We start from the raw sequence: 17,860 nt of genomic DNA, 5'->3' as shown, positions 1-17,860 counted from the left end.
CCCCTTTTCCGTTTTCCTCCCGGAATTTTCCCCAGTGAGGGGTGGGAGTAGCTCTGGTCCATAGCCTTCCTGCTTGAAGGCTATGGACCAGAGCTAGGGTGGGAGAGGCTGGACTTTGAATTTCTCTAACTATAAACTTTCACGACAGCAGACAGCCTAAGCACCGGGGTGAGTTGTCCAGTATTCATGACAGTCCACTACCCTGCATTAATCTAGACAAAAATAAATATTAAATAAAAGGATCTGCTAGTTTGTATTCCTTTTTGGGGATGGGTTGATTATTATTATTATTATTGATATAATGGCATGCCCAAAATAGGGACACCGGAGTAAAGTGGTCAATGGAACAACTTGGTGATGAGAAGGATGATGCATGCCATGGTGAATCGGTGATGATACCTCGCATAGCGTTATGGGTAGACGTAGTTGGTCCAACAGAACCGGAACTTGTTTTGCAGTTGGAGGTGAACGCTGCTGGCTGGTAGGCGATATGATGTCGTCATAAGAGAAAACCAGCAGAGCAAAGAAAACAAAAGAAAACAAAAGATTACATTAATCAATGGAAGCGGCCGAGACAGGTAAGAAATCTCACCGATGGAAGAGCCGCTGCATGGCTGGTGTCATCATGCTGAAGTTAGATCACACGTACTCACACACTTATGACTGACTTGTTGTGTATGTGTAGATAGCTAAGTTAGCATAGCATTTTGGGAAGCAGTGGGTGCCATAGCAACCGTTTAGGAAACATTGGCTGTGATTATAAGCTAACGTTAGCCTAATGAATGCTCGTTTTGCTGTGCTAAGTGAAACGTGGTTAATTTCTACAGGAGGGTCAGTGTATAAATCAGCTGCTGGTCTACTAAAAAGGTTCACGACGTTTAGCCACATTAGTGTGATAGCAGCGTTGAAGTGAACTTCACTGCAACTTTGCTCCAGTAAGATCTTGTTGTGTGTCCGTCTGGCTAACTTGTCTGCAGTTGACATACAGCATTAGCATAACGCTAGCCTATTAAAAGGCCAATCAACGACGCTGGCTGGACGGACAGGCGACTGGACAGTGGACAATAGCGTTAGCTTAGCAACGTTGTATGCTATTATTTTCAGACAAACATGGAACACAGACAGATCTGTGCGTGTTAATGCTAGCTTGTTTAACCCTTGTTGCTGTTGTTGTTTATCAGCTTGTCAGCGGAGCCATAGTTGTTCGCTGCCAGTAGCAAAGTTGCCCAGGAAGCTATATGGTTGCTAATGCATGACATATTATAATTATATTGTTATACATGTGTTGTGTATGTGACGTTAGCAACGATCAGCTAACGTTACAGGTTGAACACATTTTCAATGTTGGCCTTGCGTGGAGTGGACAGTGGCGTGCATTCACAATCACAATTTGACACCCACGCCACGGCCGCTGTACGTGTGGTGTCATTTAAGGTAATTTTTTTGTTCACGATAGCAACACAGCAACGACATTATTGTGCTATATTAGATTTGTGATATAGCTCTAGATTTGTGAGTAACTGACACATAACGTTTGTTTGGTATGATCGACGCCAGCACGCTAACTTGAGTATAGTGGTTTCTTTCCCCCTGCAAAACATAAAAGAGCATTTCTGTCCATAGTCATAGATTTTGATCTGGCATTTTGTTGTTGTAAGAGCCAAAAAGGATGTTTATACGGTATTTATATGCTATTTACACTGCCACTGAATTGGATGTGATGAGTGGAGGCACCACATTGACACTCAATTGGTGGAAGTTTCTTTAGGCTGGTTTGAACTTGGAGTAGCCCAAATTTTTTGATTCTCGTAGAGGTTTTTTTCGATTCTGACGAATCTCTCTACGAGAGTCAAAACGCTAGCTCCGCCCCTAATGTCGGATAAGCAAACTGATGCCTTTAAATCACTCTTACCTTGTACAAATGCAAAATCTAAGCTGCTTTTCATGTTGCCCCACTTGTTTGTGATCTCTGCGGAAGCATATTAAACTCTGTCAATGCTTATTTTTCAATAAAAAAGGTATTTTAGCCATCTTGCTTTTCTCTCCATTGTAAATGCGCAAGAGAACCCTGGCCGCTAGGGTCGCGGGCAATATTCTGTGCGCCGTTTACCGCATTTACAATTCTGTTGCGCCGTTTACCGTATTTACAATGGAGAGAAAAGCAAGATGGCTGCGGGTGAAAGAAATACTCAGAAACAGAGTTGACTATAAAACGTTTTTATTGAAAAATAAGCATTGACAGAGTTTAATATGCTTCCGCAGAGATCACAAACAAGTGGGGCAACATGAAAAGCAGCTTAGATTTTGCATTTGTACAAGGTAAGAGTGATTTAAAGGCATCAGTTTGCTTATCCGACATTAGGGGCGGAGCTAGCGTTTTGACTCTCGTAGAGAGATTCGTCAGAATCGAAAAAAACCTCTACGAGAATCAAAAAATTTGGGCTAAACTTGGAGCTGGGAGAGATATATTTAGTTGATATATATTTGAAATTGTATTAATAATATTTGGTGCACTGTCAAGAGAAGTAAATCATTTTAAACTTGGACGTGAGTCTTTTTACTGGTCAATTCACTGGAGATTGTTCTTTATTATTCTTTATTATTATTTTTTAAATCGTGAAAATATTTATTTCAGAAAACTGGAGGATTTAGAAGAATTATTTTAAATTTCGAGGTCAGGCCTAAATGGGTTAAATCTTAATCATTCATTTGCTATTTTTTCACATTCAGCTATGAGTATGGATGCTGATGACTGCAATGGCCGGTCCTACATATCAGGTGAACATTGTAGGTCTTTTCATGACTATGAAAAAGAGTCTGCAAAACAGACTGACATCTCTTCTACAGTAGTCATGTCTTTGAAGTTTGAAGTGACTACATCACATTATGTTTTCTTTCCTTTTGGACTGCAGCTAGCGGGGACTCCTCGATGGAGAGGGAGTTTTCTGGGCCCCTTGGAGGTCCAACAATGAGCACCCCCAACAGCCAGCACGCTTCTCCAAGTCGCCCCCTCAGTGGTCAGTGTGTGAACATGAAGTAATGCATAAAACATAGAACAATGAATAATGCTGCAGCTGCAGTTCATTACAATCTTTCCTTTGCACCATATAGAGCTGCAGTGCCTACTACTTGATTTCTTAAGAGAGTGACTAATGCGGTTAGATCTGTTCAGACTTTTTATTTTATTTTTAAGATTGGTTTTTGGCTTTTGTGCCTTTTATTGATAGTTACAGTGAAGACAGACGGGGGAGAGACATGCAGCAAAGGTTGTCATGAACGGGACTCGAACACGCAACACGCTAGAGCCTCTATGTGGCATGCACCTGGACCACTTGGCCAGCGGGCCCCCCAGACTTTCTTCTTTTGTGTCATGATGACATATTCCAAATGTAATGGATATGTATATGCAACATTTTATTTACGTATTATCATTATTTAGAATAACCATTTTGATGGTGCTCGGGTGGCACAGTGGTACAATAAAGACCCTGCCCACAACCACAGAGGTTGTGGGTTCAAACTTTGCATTGCATGTATTCTTACGGGCTGTGGCAGCAGCTGTCAGTAGGGACTAGGGAGTGTTGGGCGGAAGGAGTAGGATGAAGGCTCTATGTCTTCCCGGTGGAGGCTCCTGCCACTTCTAACTGTGTGTGGGGAGAAATCAATTGGCATAACGACTAAATTGGGGAGAAAAGTGGATTCAAATCTAATTGGCTACTAAAAAGCAAACACAAAAAAATATTTTAATCTATGGGTGTTCTGCTACTTTGTACTTTCTTTGTACCACAATGTCGCTGATATCTGTCCTTTTTAATTTAGTTTTCCTCTTGTGGTTCTAGCCAACTCCATTAAAGTGGAGCTGTACAGTGATGAAGAGCCAAGTCGTGGTACAGAGGATGTGAAAGGGGAGTGGGCTGAAGAGGGCGGAACCGAGCAGGGTGGTGAGCCTGGTGGCGGCTACAGGGAGCTTACCAGTACTGAGGTCTTGTCAGCGGGAGCAACCAGGCTGCCAAATGGGAAGCTGAAGTGTGACATCTGTGGAATGATCTGCATTGGGCCCAACGTCCTCATGGTGCACAAGCGCAGCCACACAGGTGAGTGATCAATTAATTGATTACTTCTTACATTGTAGGAACATACAATACAATACTGATTGTGAAGTTGGTCTTTATTTAAACATCATGCTATTGTCATTTTATTGACGGCAATATAATTGGAAGCATTAGCATATAATTTGTGGATGGTTTTGAGTTGGGGAAATGGAGAAATCCAGTCACAATGTAGTTATATTTTATTATTTGTAGTTATAATTACGATTAAACCATTAAGACCTGAGGCAGATTCTAAAAATGTCAACAGTGTTCTGCCAAATGTATGTTGCTGTACAAGTGGTTCTCAAACGTTTTGATGTCAAGGACCCCCAAAGTTGTATGTATTTGGCCATGTACCCCTCATCTGAAAATATTTTGTTCCTGGAACCCAGACATTTTGAGCTAAATATATATTCAAAGCAAAAATGTTCATGATTTTTCGAAAATAGCAGATCTACAATCTCATAGTAGATCTGCTATCTTTGAATAGACAAAGTATAAAATATGACAAACATTGTATCAATCTTACGCATGCACACACACAGTGGTGTAATGGTGTTTTGTTTTCCCCCGGGGGAACGGTACGTTAATGACGTCACATACACGAGCACGCGGGCACGGCTACATAATCTATGTGATTAATGTATAAATAGTAGTAGGAAATTATGAATACATTTTATTCCTTTGTAAATCTTCTCGAGGGATGTCTTGAATTATAGGAGGTGGCTGAGGCACGAGTGCCGAATGGCCTTCACGTTTGTGTAAGGACGTGCTATGATTGGCCAGCGTACTTGTGCAAGGACGCACAGTGATTGGCCAGTAGCCACTTTGAGTGGTAGTCAGGGAAAACCCTCTCACCCGAACATGATTTACTATTCTAATTTCTGTCCATATCGAGTCGCAACTTGATCGGGGCTTAGTCGGCTAAGCGATGTTCACTTGAGACAGCGCCCCACCGTCGCGGCCTGAAACTGTACTTAGGAGGGGGGCGTGCCCATTTACTCTAACGCGAAGACCATTCGGCACTCGCGGCTAAGAGATTGTTGCTTGCAGATAGGATACTGGCAGTGGCAGCAGCCCTACTGAAGCCAATATGCTGTGTTGCTTACCGTGTAGTATCATACTGTACACAGTATATGCAAGGTGTGAGGATGCCATTTTGGGTTCCCATTTACTTGGGTCATGAATCGAGGGGACACATTCTAGCGTGTACACTCGTTTACCGTACCGTACCTGCGCGTGAAAACAATACTGGCCACACCCCGTGGTACCCCGTGCTACGACCAAAACACCACTGTATATGGTATATATCTCAAATCTAAAATGACACGCAACACGCATGCTTTCCCGGTATTTATGGGTTAAAGCTCATTCTTTTTTCAGCTGACCAAATTATTTTCCAGCTATTTTCGGTATGTGACTGACACGGCACAACTAAGTGTAAAATAAATCACCCTCAACTGGTGCATTGCACTGATGAGACATCACACCAGACACCTTCATTCGATAAGTTCATAGGTTTGATTTACCCACAGGTGAGCGGCCATTCCAGTGTAATCAGTGCGGCGCCTCCTTCACTCAGAAGGGTAACCTGCTTCGTCACATTAAGCTGCACTCTGGGGAGAAGCCGTTTAAATGCCCATTCTGCAGCTATGCCTGTCGTAGACGGGATGCTCTCACTGGACACCTTCGCACTCATTCTGGTGAGAGAGATTCTCACATGTCCAGACACGTTCAAATTTGTGTTCATGAAACTAGGTGTGGCTGGTATCAAAGGTATTTAGAAATCCACAAGGTATGCTTTTCAGTACCGTCAAAAAAAAGACAGTCCTCTGTATTAATACAGAAATGCAGTATTAAGGTGATGCAGTGCTCCGCATCATTAAACTATTGCCACATATAACGATGATTGATTGAATACTTAACAGTTTGCTAAGACAAACACAGGAGAGTTCAATATAAGGTCTGTTAATAGGATTTTGACCCAAGAAAGCACCATGGCTTGTCTTTCGTACTCAACTCATCAAAGATTATTTCTACTACTAAAGCAGTTTATTAGCCACATGATTTTATTCAACTCACAGTATGCAACCCAGCCCGCTACCAACACCCACATCTGTCATCATTTCTGTTCTGCCGAGCCCCACTGGTGTGTTGATCAAGGACAAACCAACACTTGTTGCTGTCGCAGATACTGTACCAAGGCTGCTTAAGACATGTCTTAAGTTTGTAGCTTTATTGTTTTTTACAGTAATGCTGTAAACAACTTTTATCACAAGCAACTCTGCTTTCACACTTTTCCCCCTGCACAAATACCATCATTCCATGTACCCTAGTGAAATGCAGGAAGGTTTTAAAACATAGATATAACCCATGCCTACATGAAACATGTAGGCCTAATTTCCCACCAGAGATTTTAGTTCCACAATGGTTTAAAAAGTTTGTTTTCATGGCATCATCTGTGGACTTCTTGAAGCTAAATGGGGCGTTGTAGCTGACATGTTCTGTATATTATACAATACTAGTTGATGGCCCAAATTGTGGTATTTATAAATCTGTTTATGAATTTGCTGCCACAAATTGTGAACATAGATTGGTCTTCATGATGATGATGATAATGCACTATAACATTAAAGCATCAATGACAGCTACCTGTTTGATGCCTGTCAGAGAGGCGAGGGGGGAGTAGTCTCCCTTTTTAAGCACTTTAAAACTAATTTACCAATTGCTTTATGCAGTGAATTGATCAAACAGAACAGGGAAATAAAATGGAAAATGCAAAATCAGTAATTACAACAATATACTGTAGATCGTACAGAATACAAAGCGAATAACATCAGAATCATCTTTGTTACCGCGCAAGCAACATTTTGTTGTGAGACTGCCACACTGCTGAAACTGAAAGAATAGCCTTGGAGCGGTCTGGATACACATGGCTGGGCGAAACTAAAAGAGCATGAAAGTGAGGAGTGCATTATTGGGGCGCTCCGAACCAAAAATGTGTACGTTTTGTTATACACAAATATATATACAGTATATATTTTGATTCTTAAAAATAGAATAAAATCTAGGCTTGGTGGGCTTTATAAGCTTTGCCATATACTGACCATATTGTTGTTAAGTGGCTATTATTTGTGTGATTGTTATTACTGTATGTGGAACTGGCCACACATATAGCACTTAAACAGTGATCTAATTTAGTTTTTTTTTGTTGAGTAAATAAATGCAGTGCCATTTGTCTTGTTTCCAGTGTCCTCTCCCATGGTAGGGAAACCCTATAAGTGCAGTTACTGTGGTCGCAGCTACAAGCAGCAGAGCACCCTGGAGGAGCACCGCGAACGCTGCCACAGCTACCTACAGAGTCTGGAGACCCTGCAGCCTGGGGCTCACACTCCAGGTACACTGTTCAATTCAAAGGAGCTGTATTGGCATGAGAAAACATAAGTTTACATTTCCAAAGCAAGTGTCAAAATATAATAAACAGAGCTATGTAACATCGTGTCATTATATACATGATACTGTGTATATATACAGGGTATAAAGCTTTATGAAACAAATGGGAACAAATGTCACTTTGGGACAAATGGCAGCTTTTTTTATCAAGATTATTTAAATGGTATACAAAAATGTGTTAAAAGGTAGCAGCTCTGTTTACATGTGCAGTAGGTCTAGAGGTCAACTCTGTACAGTTGGTAGTCCTTAGGGTGATTGTATTCCATTGGCTAATCTTCTTTTGTCGCAGTTCACAAATCTTGCTGCTGTGGTATGGGAGTTGTTTTGGAGTCATGTTTTCAAACTCACTTTGGGTGTGTGTAATCTCTGTGTCTCTGATGTCTTGGTATAGTGGGCACTGGGCAGGTGGTTAGAAAGTGTAGCTCTGTTTCTGTTCATGCCGCCATAGTGATGTAGCGCAGCGAGTCAAGGCAGCGCTGCAATACACATCTCCTCTCACACAAAACTATGATATGTATATATATTTATTTTAAAACCAAATAGCCCCTAAATATGTGATTTTGTATTTCGCAGAATCCCTCTCTGTCACTAATTCTATGTAATTCCGTTCCCCTTTGATCACAATCTAATTTAATACTATTAGAATCAAATTATACCAACAATAACATAGGATGTTGTCATCCCCTCTGCAGGAGAGGACATGAGGGAGCTAGAGTTTATGCCAGAATCTCTGTTGCAACCTTCCTCAGACAAGATGTCATTCATCGATCGGCTTGCAAACGCCAAACGCAAAAGATCCACACCACAGAAATTTGTAGGTGAGCACTTGATTTCAATCAGGGAAGCAAGGTGAAACTGTTTACATTTTACTCATATCTTAACTGGCGATTGGGTGAGGCGAGTCAAAGGTTTAAGCTTCTATAGCTTTCTATACACACCAGTATGTATGTAAGTATCAATCAGTATGTAATGACTGCCTGGGTGTAAATAGCCAAATTGACTATACCACCCTGGGTGCAAAAGGCATTGTTGGTATATGGCATTGTTGGCTACTGATACCTAGCATCTGCCAAGAATCTATTGCCTCTTGGCTGTTGTCGGTCAAGTTTGAGCCAGGCAGCCTGCACTTGAGTTTTCATGTAGGGAAAGGGTCATGTGGCAGAAGCAAAATTACGTTCTTTGTTGTTGATATCATGGAATCATAATACATTGATTGACACGACTACTAAACAAAACTATAACGTAAATACTTAAAGTCCTGTATTCAAATAAAAATCTATTTGACTACAAAAGTTCACATTACTGTAGTATCACACCATTTTTGGTTTTCAAGAGAATAATCGGTAGCGTTTCGATCAAGACTTTGATTCATAATTAATCCGTTCAGGAGGGTTGCAGTGCTGATGTTACACATTTCACTGGTATTATGCTTTGATACGATGATATGACTTAGAAAACAGTGCACTAAAGTTTGTTTTGCCCAAGCTAATTTCCCTAATGTTATTGGAGCCATACACCATGTTCCTCCTTAAGCCCTAACCACACCAAAGGGTCACCATGCAACTCCTTGGGTCCAAACGGTTGCATGGAGTTAACGCATCCATTATTTTTCAACAAAAGAAAAGCTTTTCCCTTTACACTTTTTTGTATGTTTTGATTGTTTTCTATTTAGACACGATGGCCAAAGGGAGCTGTCACAACCAATCCATGAGCGTTATAATTTATACTTCTATAAGCGATCTATAAGCTGCTTTGTACATTGGCTATTTTTGTGTGGCTAATATGTTGAAAGATTTTTAAGACATAATATAATAATAATTGTAATAATAATATAATCACATGGTTAAATTTACTTAGAATAGAGGATTTCTTAAGTCAATTTAAAAATGTGTTGCTTCACTACAGGACAGAAGCATATGCGCCTCAACTTGGAAGACGCACCATATGAGATCAGTGCTGGTTTTGACAAAGATGCGGAGATGCACCACAGTGACCTGGGATCTGGGACCTGGGAAGCCGTAACGGACTCTTTGCGACCGTTACGGCTTCCCACCACTCACCCTTCTTGTTTATCAGAGATCAGGCCGGTCATTAGCTCTATGGTTCCTCTTGGCCCGAGGTTGGACTGTACAGGGTCTGGAGCCAGATTGGGAGCTATGGTGGGTGTTGTGGGAAGGGAGGCAGCAGAGGGACACGAAGACCTGCCTACAGGCCGAAGTCATGCCCCCTCACCGACCAATGGTTGTCAGGACTCTACGGACACAGAAAGCATGCCAGATGAGCCATACAATAATACTGCTCCAGCTCTGCCCCTCCACAATAACAGCCACCATCACAATCTTCACCTCCCCCACTCCAACAACCACAACCCACCGCCGCATCCTCTCCTGCAACATAGAAGCAGGGAACGACACAGTCCTAGCCCTGCCAAAGACAGAGATGTGCAAAGAGAGGACGGAGGTCACCCAGCTGCCCTGCCGGCCACCCAAGCTCCGACTCCCAGCTCGCCCACTGCTCCCTCCTCCACCTCCAGGGAGGCTTACCGGGTGGTAGACGGAGAGGGGCGCGCTATCCGTTCCTTCCGATGTGAGCACTGCCGCATGCTTTTCCTGGACCATGTCATGTTCACCATTCACATGGGTTGCCACGGTTTCCGCCAGCCCTTTGAGTGTAATATCTGTGGCTACCGCAGCCAGGATCGCTATGAATTCTCTTCACACATAGTCCGTGGAGAGCACATCCTTGACTGAGGAGGATGAGAGGTTGGACTACCTGCGTCAGCTAAAGCTCTTTTAAAGTTGAGACTATGACCTGGCTGGGTTTGGTCTGCATAATACAAGGGGTTTAAAAGGGGTCTGGGTAAGTATGGACCTGATTGTGTGAGTAGGCATTGCTACTGTTAGCTGGAAACACTTGACCCCTCTTATGCATGCTAGAAAAGCTCAAAATGTGTAGTTTGTTAAATTGAAGAATAATTTTAATGCACTTTGAACAATGGATCAATTTTGCACTTTCCAATTAATTTTATTCTAAAGTAGACGAAGAGTCAATGCACTTTGTTTTTAACCTCAGAAGTGCCTTGCTCTGATGGTAGTCTACCGTTGCTTTCTATGAATCCAGGATTCAGACCTGGTGCACAACATACGCTATACTAATGTGATTTATATCTGTGACCTGAAATGTTTCCGTCTTCTGCACTTTAACTGAGAATGCAAAAAAAAAGGAAAAGAAAAAGCTGTACAAACCTGTTAGTGTTAGTGTGCACTTTGATGGGCTTGCAAATGACAACAAATTGAATTGCTACAGTAGTGTACTTCTTAAAGCAAAAAACACCTTTTTTCAAATTCATTCCCTAACGCACCTTAAACTCAATCTTTGAGTTTGGTGTTGTGGTGAGCAGTAGATTGTGTTTTATAGTACCAAATGTGCAGACCAAACTCAGAAAACCAGGTCTATGTCAAATGGAGGTGTTGGAGGGGGTGACCTCAAATTAGAAATGCACTTTTGTTTGTATGCAAGTTGAGTGTGAGGCTGCATCTACACTAAGACGTTTTCACTGAAATATTGAGTTTAAAATCAAAGCCATCTCCGTCCACACGAACAACAATGTTGTTCATGAATGTAGGCTTCATCCACGGGCGCCCCATTTGTGTCGTTCCCTCCTTCCCCATGTGGAAGTAGTCTTAATAGCTTGCCTCCTGCGCATGTAGGTAGTAGTACAGTAGTATTATACAATAAACAGCTGCTTAGCCTTGCTTAGACAACATGGTCAGTATAATGCCTGTAATTTGAATTCACTTCTGGTAGTCAAAGGATGTGGATGTCTGTGTCATTGTTTTCAAAAGGTCTCCATTCCCGTAGTCTGGGTTCCAGCCTGATTCGCTGCGTTCCGTGGATTTGTTTTGTCACTCGCTATTGAGTGACAAAAAATCCACGGAACGCAGCGAATCAGGCTGTAACCCAGACTACCATTCCCGCCCGTCCACACCAAAGTGCAGTGCCGGTATTTTCAAATCAAAATGGTGTCAGCAGTGTTTTCAAATGTCTCTGTTTTAGGGGGTCAAAAACACCTGATAGTGTGGATGGTGGGTGCAAACAGTATGTGTTTTAAAACAAAAACGTCCTAGTGTATATGTAGTCTAAATGTGTGTGAGAGAGGCCCCATGTTGTGTTTTAAGTAAAGTGAAAAATGAAGGCTTTTGTCCCTTGTGAATGTGGATTGGTATGGGGTGTTAAAATGTTTTTGTCTATGATGGCTTTTGTTGCACTGATACCTGCCAGAATACAATGATTATATTAAACTATTTTATAGAATAACATTTATGACCTGCACATTTCTCAAACAAATGTGAGCAAAGGCATTCGCTATTAAAAGTATCACTGCCACTATTTTGGAGATTACTTAATCGAGAGGATAGGGTGTTTAATATTTATAAAGGTCTCCTCGAAATCTCCCCTTAATTTACTACATGAAACAACAAACCAAAACTATTATATTTATGTTTTATTTAAAAGTGATTTTGGTGTCATTTGTTTTGTCATTGTATTGTGCCTTTCATGACCTTGACCTCATTGATAAGTTTGAAGGAAATGGTCAGTGACAGATGTTTTTGGATGATGTGATTGTTAAAGATCATGAGAAAAAGGCTTGACCAAGTACTATAGTAATCCAGATAATCAAAAAGTCCCATGATTAGGATTTTGCACACTGTTTTCCTGAGGCCTATTCAAGTAGATCCTTGCTTCGATTGAAATGAGTATGTGAGGGGAAAGAAGCACTTTTTGTATTTATTAAAGATTGGGTGCATGAGATTTGGCACCTGCTGCTATGGCATGAATGAGTGCAGTGTTGCGTGGTGGTTGACCACTGTCCTCACAGACTAAATTGAAATTAAAATGCTTATTTTACATTTTTATATTCTTACTCTTACCATCCTTTAGCCTATTTTATTGCTACAAAGATGTGGGAAAGTTGAGTGAAAGATGTTTCCTGTCTAAGAATTACTTAAAACAAACAAGAAAGATGAAGATGACATGAGCCAAAGAGAAGACCGTCAATTACAGATATCACTATCTGCTTGTTTACATGCTACTGTAAACCATAATATTGATGTGGTGTTTTATAGTTGGTAACTTGTGAATTGTAATCTTTATATGTGTATATAGTGATTTGCTCACGTGTGCATTGAACACAATAACAGCATGAAGTTTGAGGCCCATCAACCCTACTAGAGGCTTGGTAAAGTTTTAAATGGTGCATCTCAAATTGAAAAATACAATGAATCCAGGTCAAATTGGTTAGACCTCAAATCAACATTTAAGCTCTATTTTTCTAGCATTTATTCTCTAAATATCTGTACAGTGAGATTATATTAACTTTAATTTTAGAGATTGGGATGACAAACTCTGTACTGAATTTGTAGATAGTCATCAAGGCAGCTTTAAATTGAGATTGTCCTGACAAACATGAGGTTGAACTTGGGCTACAGTATTTGCTCTCTACGGACAGTATATTCCTGTTGTGTTCCATGGGGAAATTAGAAGTAAGCATTAGAAGTAAGCATTTGTAAGAAAATAAAATTACTCAATCTGTCATAGCAAATGTTTTATCTGTATTTAGGAGCAAAATTAAGTCCTGCCCCCTTTTAATAGTCAGTTAACAGATCCCATACTGATTTAAACAAGCTATTAGTGGTGTAGTTGATCTTCAGTACTATTCTGAAAAAAGCTGGAAAGAACGTGAAAATAATGTAATACCAGTAATATCCTAGTCATGTGTATGGGTTCCAGACTACAGTATATCATGCTTAATACATTGGCTATTGCTAATGGCCAGGAGTCAATTATCCTATTTATCACCACTCAATTACAATTTCACTTGACCTTCTCACTGCTGTTGCTGCTATTTCATTAAAAAAAATCTTGAATACATAACAATTGAACACACACACTACCGGTATATATAATATATGAACCAAAATTAGAATAACCAGTGGTTTTATATTGAACCAATTTGTTTTGTGGGTCTAAATCAACCCAGCCATTCTGTATAGAATATCATGGTTCTTTGTGGAATTGTAATTTCACTGATGTCTCCCACCATACAGCACAAATAATATATTTAGTGGACTGAAACACAGCTGTATAGTAACTATGATCCAAATAAACACAATTTGATACTGTTATAAGCACATTATTGAAGTGAAGGAAATGGATTCATAGGTTTAATGTTAAAGCAGTCAGAGCAGGTAATATTTCCTCCAAGTTTTCAATGTTTTTCTTTTAACAGGATCTTGTCTATTGCAAGAGATATGGTTTCTTAAAATGTATTTAATTATGTTGTAGAAACGTATAGGTAATGTTGCCCCTTTCAAAATAAATGTGAAAGATTTACCTCAAATATTACCTCTTTGGGTCAAGAGCGATGTTACATTTAACAAGTTATAATACTACCATAATTAAGTGGTTGGTTTGTAGTTTTTAAAAAGGTGTGTGTCCCACACACTGTCAGAAACAAAATGTTGCTCTTTATTGGTCAACGTTTCGGTCGATTAGACCTTCATCAGGACAGGCAGATTGTCTGTCTTGAAGGTCTAATCCAGGGATACTCAAATAGATTTACCTGTGGGCCACATTACAAAAATGGCAAGGGGCCAGGGGCCAGTAGATAAAATTATGACATTAATGATACTTGATAACTTCTCTCTTTCAATTGCTTTATTTTCGCAAAATGTATCAAAGTACAATGTGCATGCACACAATATGTAAATAAATAAATCTACCTGAAAATAGATAGCTATAAGTGAAGAGCAATTTCCGCAATTACCATTTCCGCAATTTCCATTTCCGCAATTTCCTCAATTTCCATTTCCGCAATTTCCATTTCCACAATTTCCGCAATTACAATTTCCATTTCCAACTATTAATGGCAGCTGGGTTTCATCATTCAAATAAAATAGAATTCTGTCCGTTTAGCTATAAAATTATGTCAGGGAATAGGGATACACAGTATATGTCTTTCATTTGCATTGCATCTCCCCCCCCCCCCCCCCCCCAAGCTTTTATTTTCGTTCGAGTAATAGTACAACTCTAATAGTATTACTTATAATAATGTAATTAAAGATAACTTCATTCAGATTTATTTATTTTTATTTCATTTTCCAGATTTTCTTTTCTTCTTTTTTTTAGATTTTCATTGGTGGGCCAGTCATAATGGTCCCGCGGGCCTGAGGTTGAGTATCACTGGTCTAATCGACCGAAACGTTGACCAATAAAGAGCAACATTTTTGCCAAGTTTCTGAAAGTGTGCAGGACCCTTGTTTTTTAAAGATAACCTTTTTAAGTATGCTTTATTGCCCTACGCACCTGTCACTAGCCTTCTGAGGTGTGCATCGGCCTTTTGCTAATATGGTTTGTAGTTTTGGCAGATTTAACATTCTGTGGACCATATCCCAAGAAACTAGGCTCCAACTTAAAATGCTTTCCAACTAGGTATTGTTTCACCCACAAATAGTATGCCTTATTAACCCATTTACTGACTGTTAGGTGAAGAGAATACAATATCAACTTGACTAGTTTTAGATGTAAACCGATTTGGCACATTATTATTTGGCATTAGTTGATAGAACATTACCGGTAAGTGACATAAGATACCAAAGTTAATTACATATTGCTTGATATCACTTGAACATGTTATTTTTCATGGGTAAAAGATTACTCAAATTTTGTTTTACACATTCACTTCACTGTGTGGATTCAGGCTACAATATTTTACTTGCCTCCTGTTAATGTGATTTATGTGCAGTAAATATGGGTTTTCTTCAATTTGCCTTTGATGTTCCATAATTCTTAAAACCATTCTTGCACAATTGTGTAATTTATTTTGACCATCGTATGAATTAAATATTGTCCATCACTAACCCAATCATTAAGATCATAAAACAGTTAATGGCCACAATCCAGTCATTAGTATTTGGTCATAGCTCACTCAAAATAAAGCCATTATGAATGGTAATTTGAACAAATCATCCCGTTAATGGCCAGCCAACCCTGCATTAACCAGCTTTGTGCTTTGAAATACTACCATGTACTCAAATTTCTCTACACTAGTCAGTGGTATTGCTTTCAAACCTGGTGCATGTAGTACCGATGTTTGCCCGTCTATCCTGTACATCCATCTCATCTTCCTGAATAAGGATAACCAATTGAAAGCTTTTGCATTTCTATTCAATTCATAACTGCTTAAGAAATATATTTGACCAATTAGTACTCATTTTGTGGTGATGTTTAATGTTTTTCTATTTAAGTTTCTCTATTGCACTGTTACCTGAATCTTAACTCGGCTTTGACCTTCCTAACTTTGTAAATGTTCTTATATCGCTTTAAATTAATGCAGAATATTTTTAAATGTATCACAATGTAATTAGCATTTGTGTAATCCCCAATCTGAAAAAACTACTGTAAGTTTTGTACTGTAGGAAATTATTCCAAATAAAATACTTGACTGGTTGGTCTTTACTACAATAGCCTGATATACCTTTAAATGGAAGTCATTGAGCCTTGCAAGTAGGTTTTATAAACTTTTATTTATTGATGGTGTACAGCCTTTAGTTTACACACATCTTTACATGGGCTTCGGAGCAGGTCTGGGTGCACCACCCTGTGAAGAGAATTATGAGTACGTTAGACTTCACATCAACAGGATATATCTGAACAGGATTTAAAGTAGACCTTTATTTATCCAGGTGATTGAAATGTCTTTAAGAAGGTTTACAATACCTGAGGCCTGAACCTGGGAGGTGGGGTGCGGTCCTTCCTTGCCTCACAGGAACGGTTCCTCACCACCTTGCTGTGGATGGCACAGCTCACACAGTAGTGGAGCTTCACGTACAGCTTGGGCAACACGTACGCTGTAAAGATAGAAGACATACTACTTTAGGTCCATTTTATTGTGCAACCTTTAACCACCATGTAAGCACAAGGGTTAAATAGTCATGCCTTAAATATACTCACAATCAAAGACGCTGGCCTCCGAGATGTCCCTGACCGCTGCAGCCTCAACGATGTTCCTGATCACGAACTTCTTGATGGCCTTATCCTTGGGCACACAGCGGGCACAGTTGGTGCAGCGGATGGGCTGCACATGCCCACGGCCCTTCTTTGCACGACCGTTATTCCTTCTCTTTTTTGTCTATAAAAGAGAGAAACACATAATTACTTGTAGATACAAGAATGTGAAGAATATTATATACCATTAATACTTCCTGAATTACTGTTTCATTTCAACAGTATTCACACTCAGTTAGTCATAAAGTTTCAATGATTAATTAATCTAGAATGTTTATCAATATTGGAGCATCATGTCGTGTGAAAACACGTCATGACGAAAAATTAGTTTTTGACTGACTGTATGTTGATGTACAATAGCACAACGCATCAACATTTGTAAATTAACTTGCACCCCATTGTATTTAATGGTACATCACAACCAGTCTCTCAAATCACCAGTAAAGTGCTTTAATAATAATTATCGACTCACGAGCCAAATGTGCTCTACCGACAATCATTTAAGACTAGAGATTGACGGGTGAAAACTCACACCAAGTAGTTTAAATAGATATTTATTTTTTAGCAATTTACCACAGCAGAAAATATAACGCGTTTCTAGTCCTCAGGCCTACGGCGTATTCTGAAGGATTGAGTCATAAATAGAAGCCGAAAAGCGTCATTCACTCATATGATAAAAGAAAACACACAAAGATGTATTTTGCGAGTGCGGACTGTTTCTTATTTAAGACGTATACTTTAACCCTGAATGTCACATTAACAGGGACCTGCTCAGAGAACACATGCAGAAGGTAGCTAGCTTAGCTAACAATGCTACCAAAAGGCCCGGTCTTATCTTTATCCAATATGCTGCATCAATACGAGATTATCTCGAATAATACGAGTTATATGTGTTACAATATATACGAACTAGTCACATTATCCTTTCTATTTTAAACATTTGGCCAATTTATGAGTCTTTGTCAACAGGAGCGCCTCGGCGCCGCACTCACCATGTTGACGGTGAGATAGAAAGAGGACCGGAAGAGGTCGCACCACAACTATATTTCCGTTTCCAGTTTCCGCCTTAGAGTATCTAAGGTTTCCACCCGTGATATATTATTCAAATACAAAAATAATTGCAGTGTCCCCCATTTTAATAAAGTAAAGCATCCAACACAATATTCCATGCGAAAACAGTTATATAATTAGACTTTCTTTGGAATTAAATTGATAAATAAATAGTTTGATAGCGGGTATGCGCACGCGCA

General features: G+C 39.8%; 2 protein-coding genes across 7 annotated transcripts; one reads left to right on the top strand and one right to left on the bottom strand.

The window, feature by feature from the left end:
- Positions 1-142: 142 nt before the first annotated feature.
- On the top strand, positions 143-14,028 carry LOC308327223 (zinc finger protein Eos-like). Of its 6 annotated transcripts, none has more exons than XM_080780472.1 (8): positions 143-578; positions 2,731-2,778; positions 2,913-3,017; positions 3,840-4,094; positions 5,627-5,794; positions 7,342-7,488; positions 8,237-8,362; positions 9,450-14,028. In XM_080780472.1, the coding sequence occupies exons 1-8, from the start codon at positions 560-562 to the stop codon at positions 10,292-10,294; spliced, it is 1,713 nt and encodes a 570-aa protein (XP_080636598.1). In that variant the 5' UTR covers positions 143-559; the 3' UTR covers positions 10,295-14,028. The 6 variants fall into 6 exon arrangements, with proteins under 6 accessions (XP_080636598.1, XP_080636599.1, XP_080636597.1 ...); XM_080780473.1 differs by having other exon boundaries at positions 2,731-2,787; positions 7,360-7,488; XM_080780471.1 differs by having other exon boundaries at positions 2,731-2,787.
- Positions 14,029-16,110: 2,082 nt separating this feature from the next.
- On the bottom strand, positions 16,111-17,701 carry LOC308326768 (small ribosomal subunit protein eS26). The gene is made up of 4 exons (XM_080779791.1): positions 17,603-17,701; positions 16,557-16,734; positions 16,323-16,453; positions 16,111-16,203 (listed from the first exon to the last, which is right to left on the bottom strand). Exons 1-4 carry the CDS (start codon positions 17,603-17,605, stop codon positions 16,168-16,170), a joined length of 348 nt encoding a protein of 115 aa, XP_080635917.1. The 5' UTR covers positions 17,606-17,701; the 3' UTR covers positions 16,111-16,167.
- Positions 17,702-17,860: the final 159 nt, after the last annotated feature.

Source organism: Protomyctophum bolini, assembly GCF_963924005.1.
Source record: "Protomyctophum bolini genome assembly, chromosome: 2".
Lineage (NCBI taxonomy): Eukaryota > Metazoa > Chordata > Actinopteri > Myctophiformes > Myctophidae > Protomyctophum > Protomyctophum bolini.
Note: the sequence above shows the minus strand (reverse complement) of the source record. Positions and strands in the feature narration are given on the sequence as shown.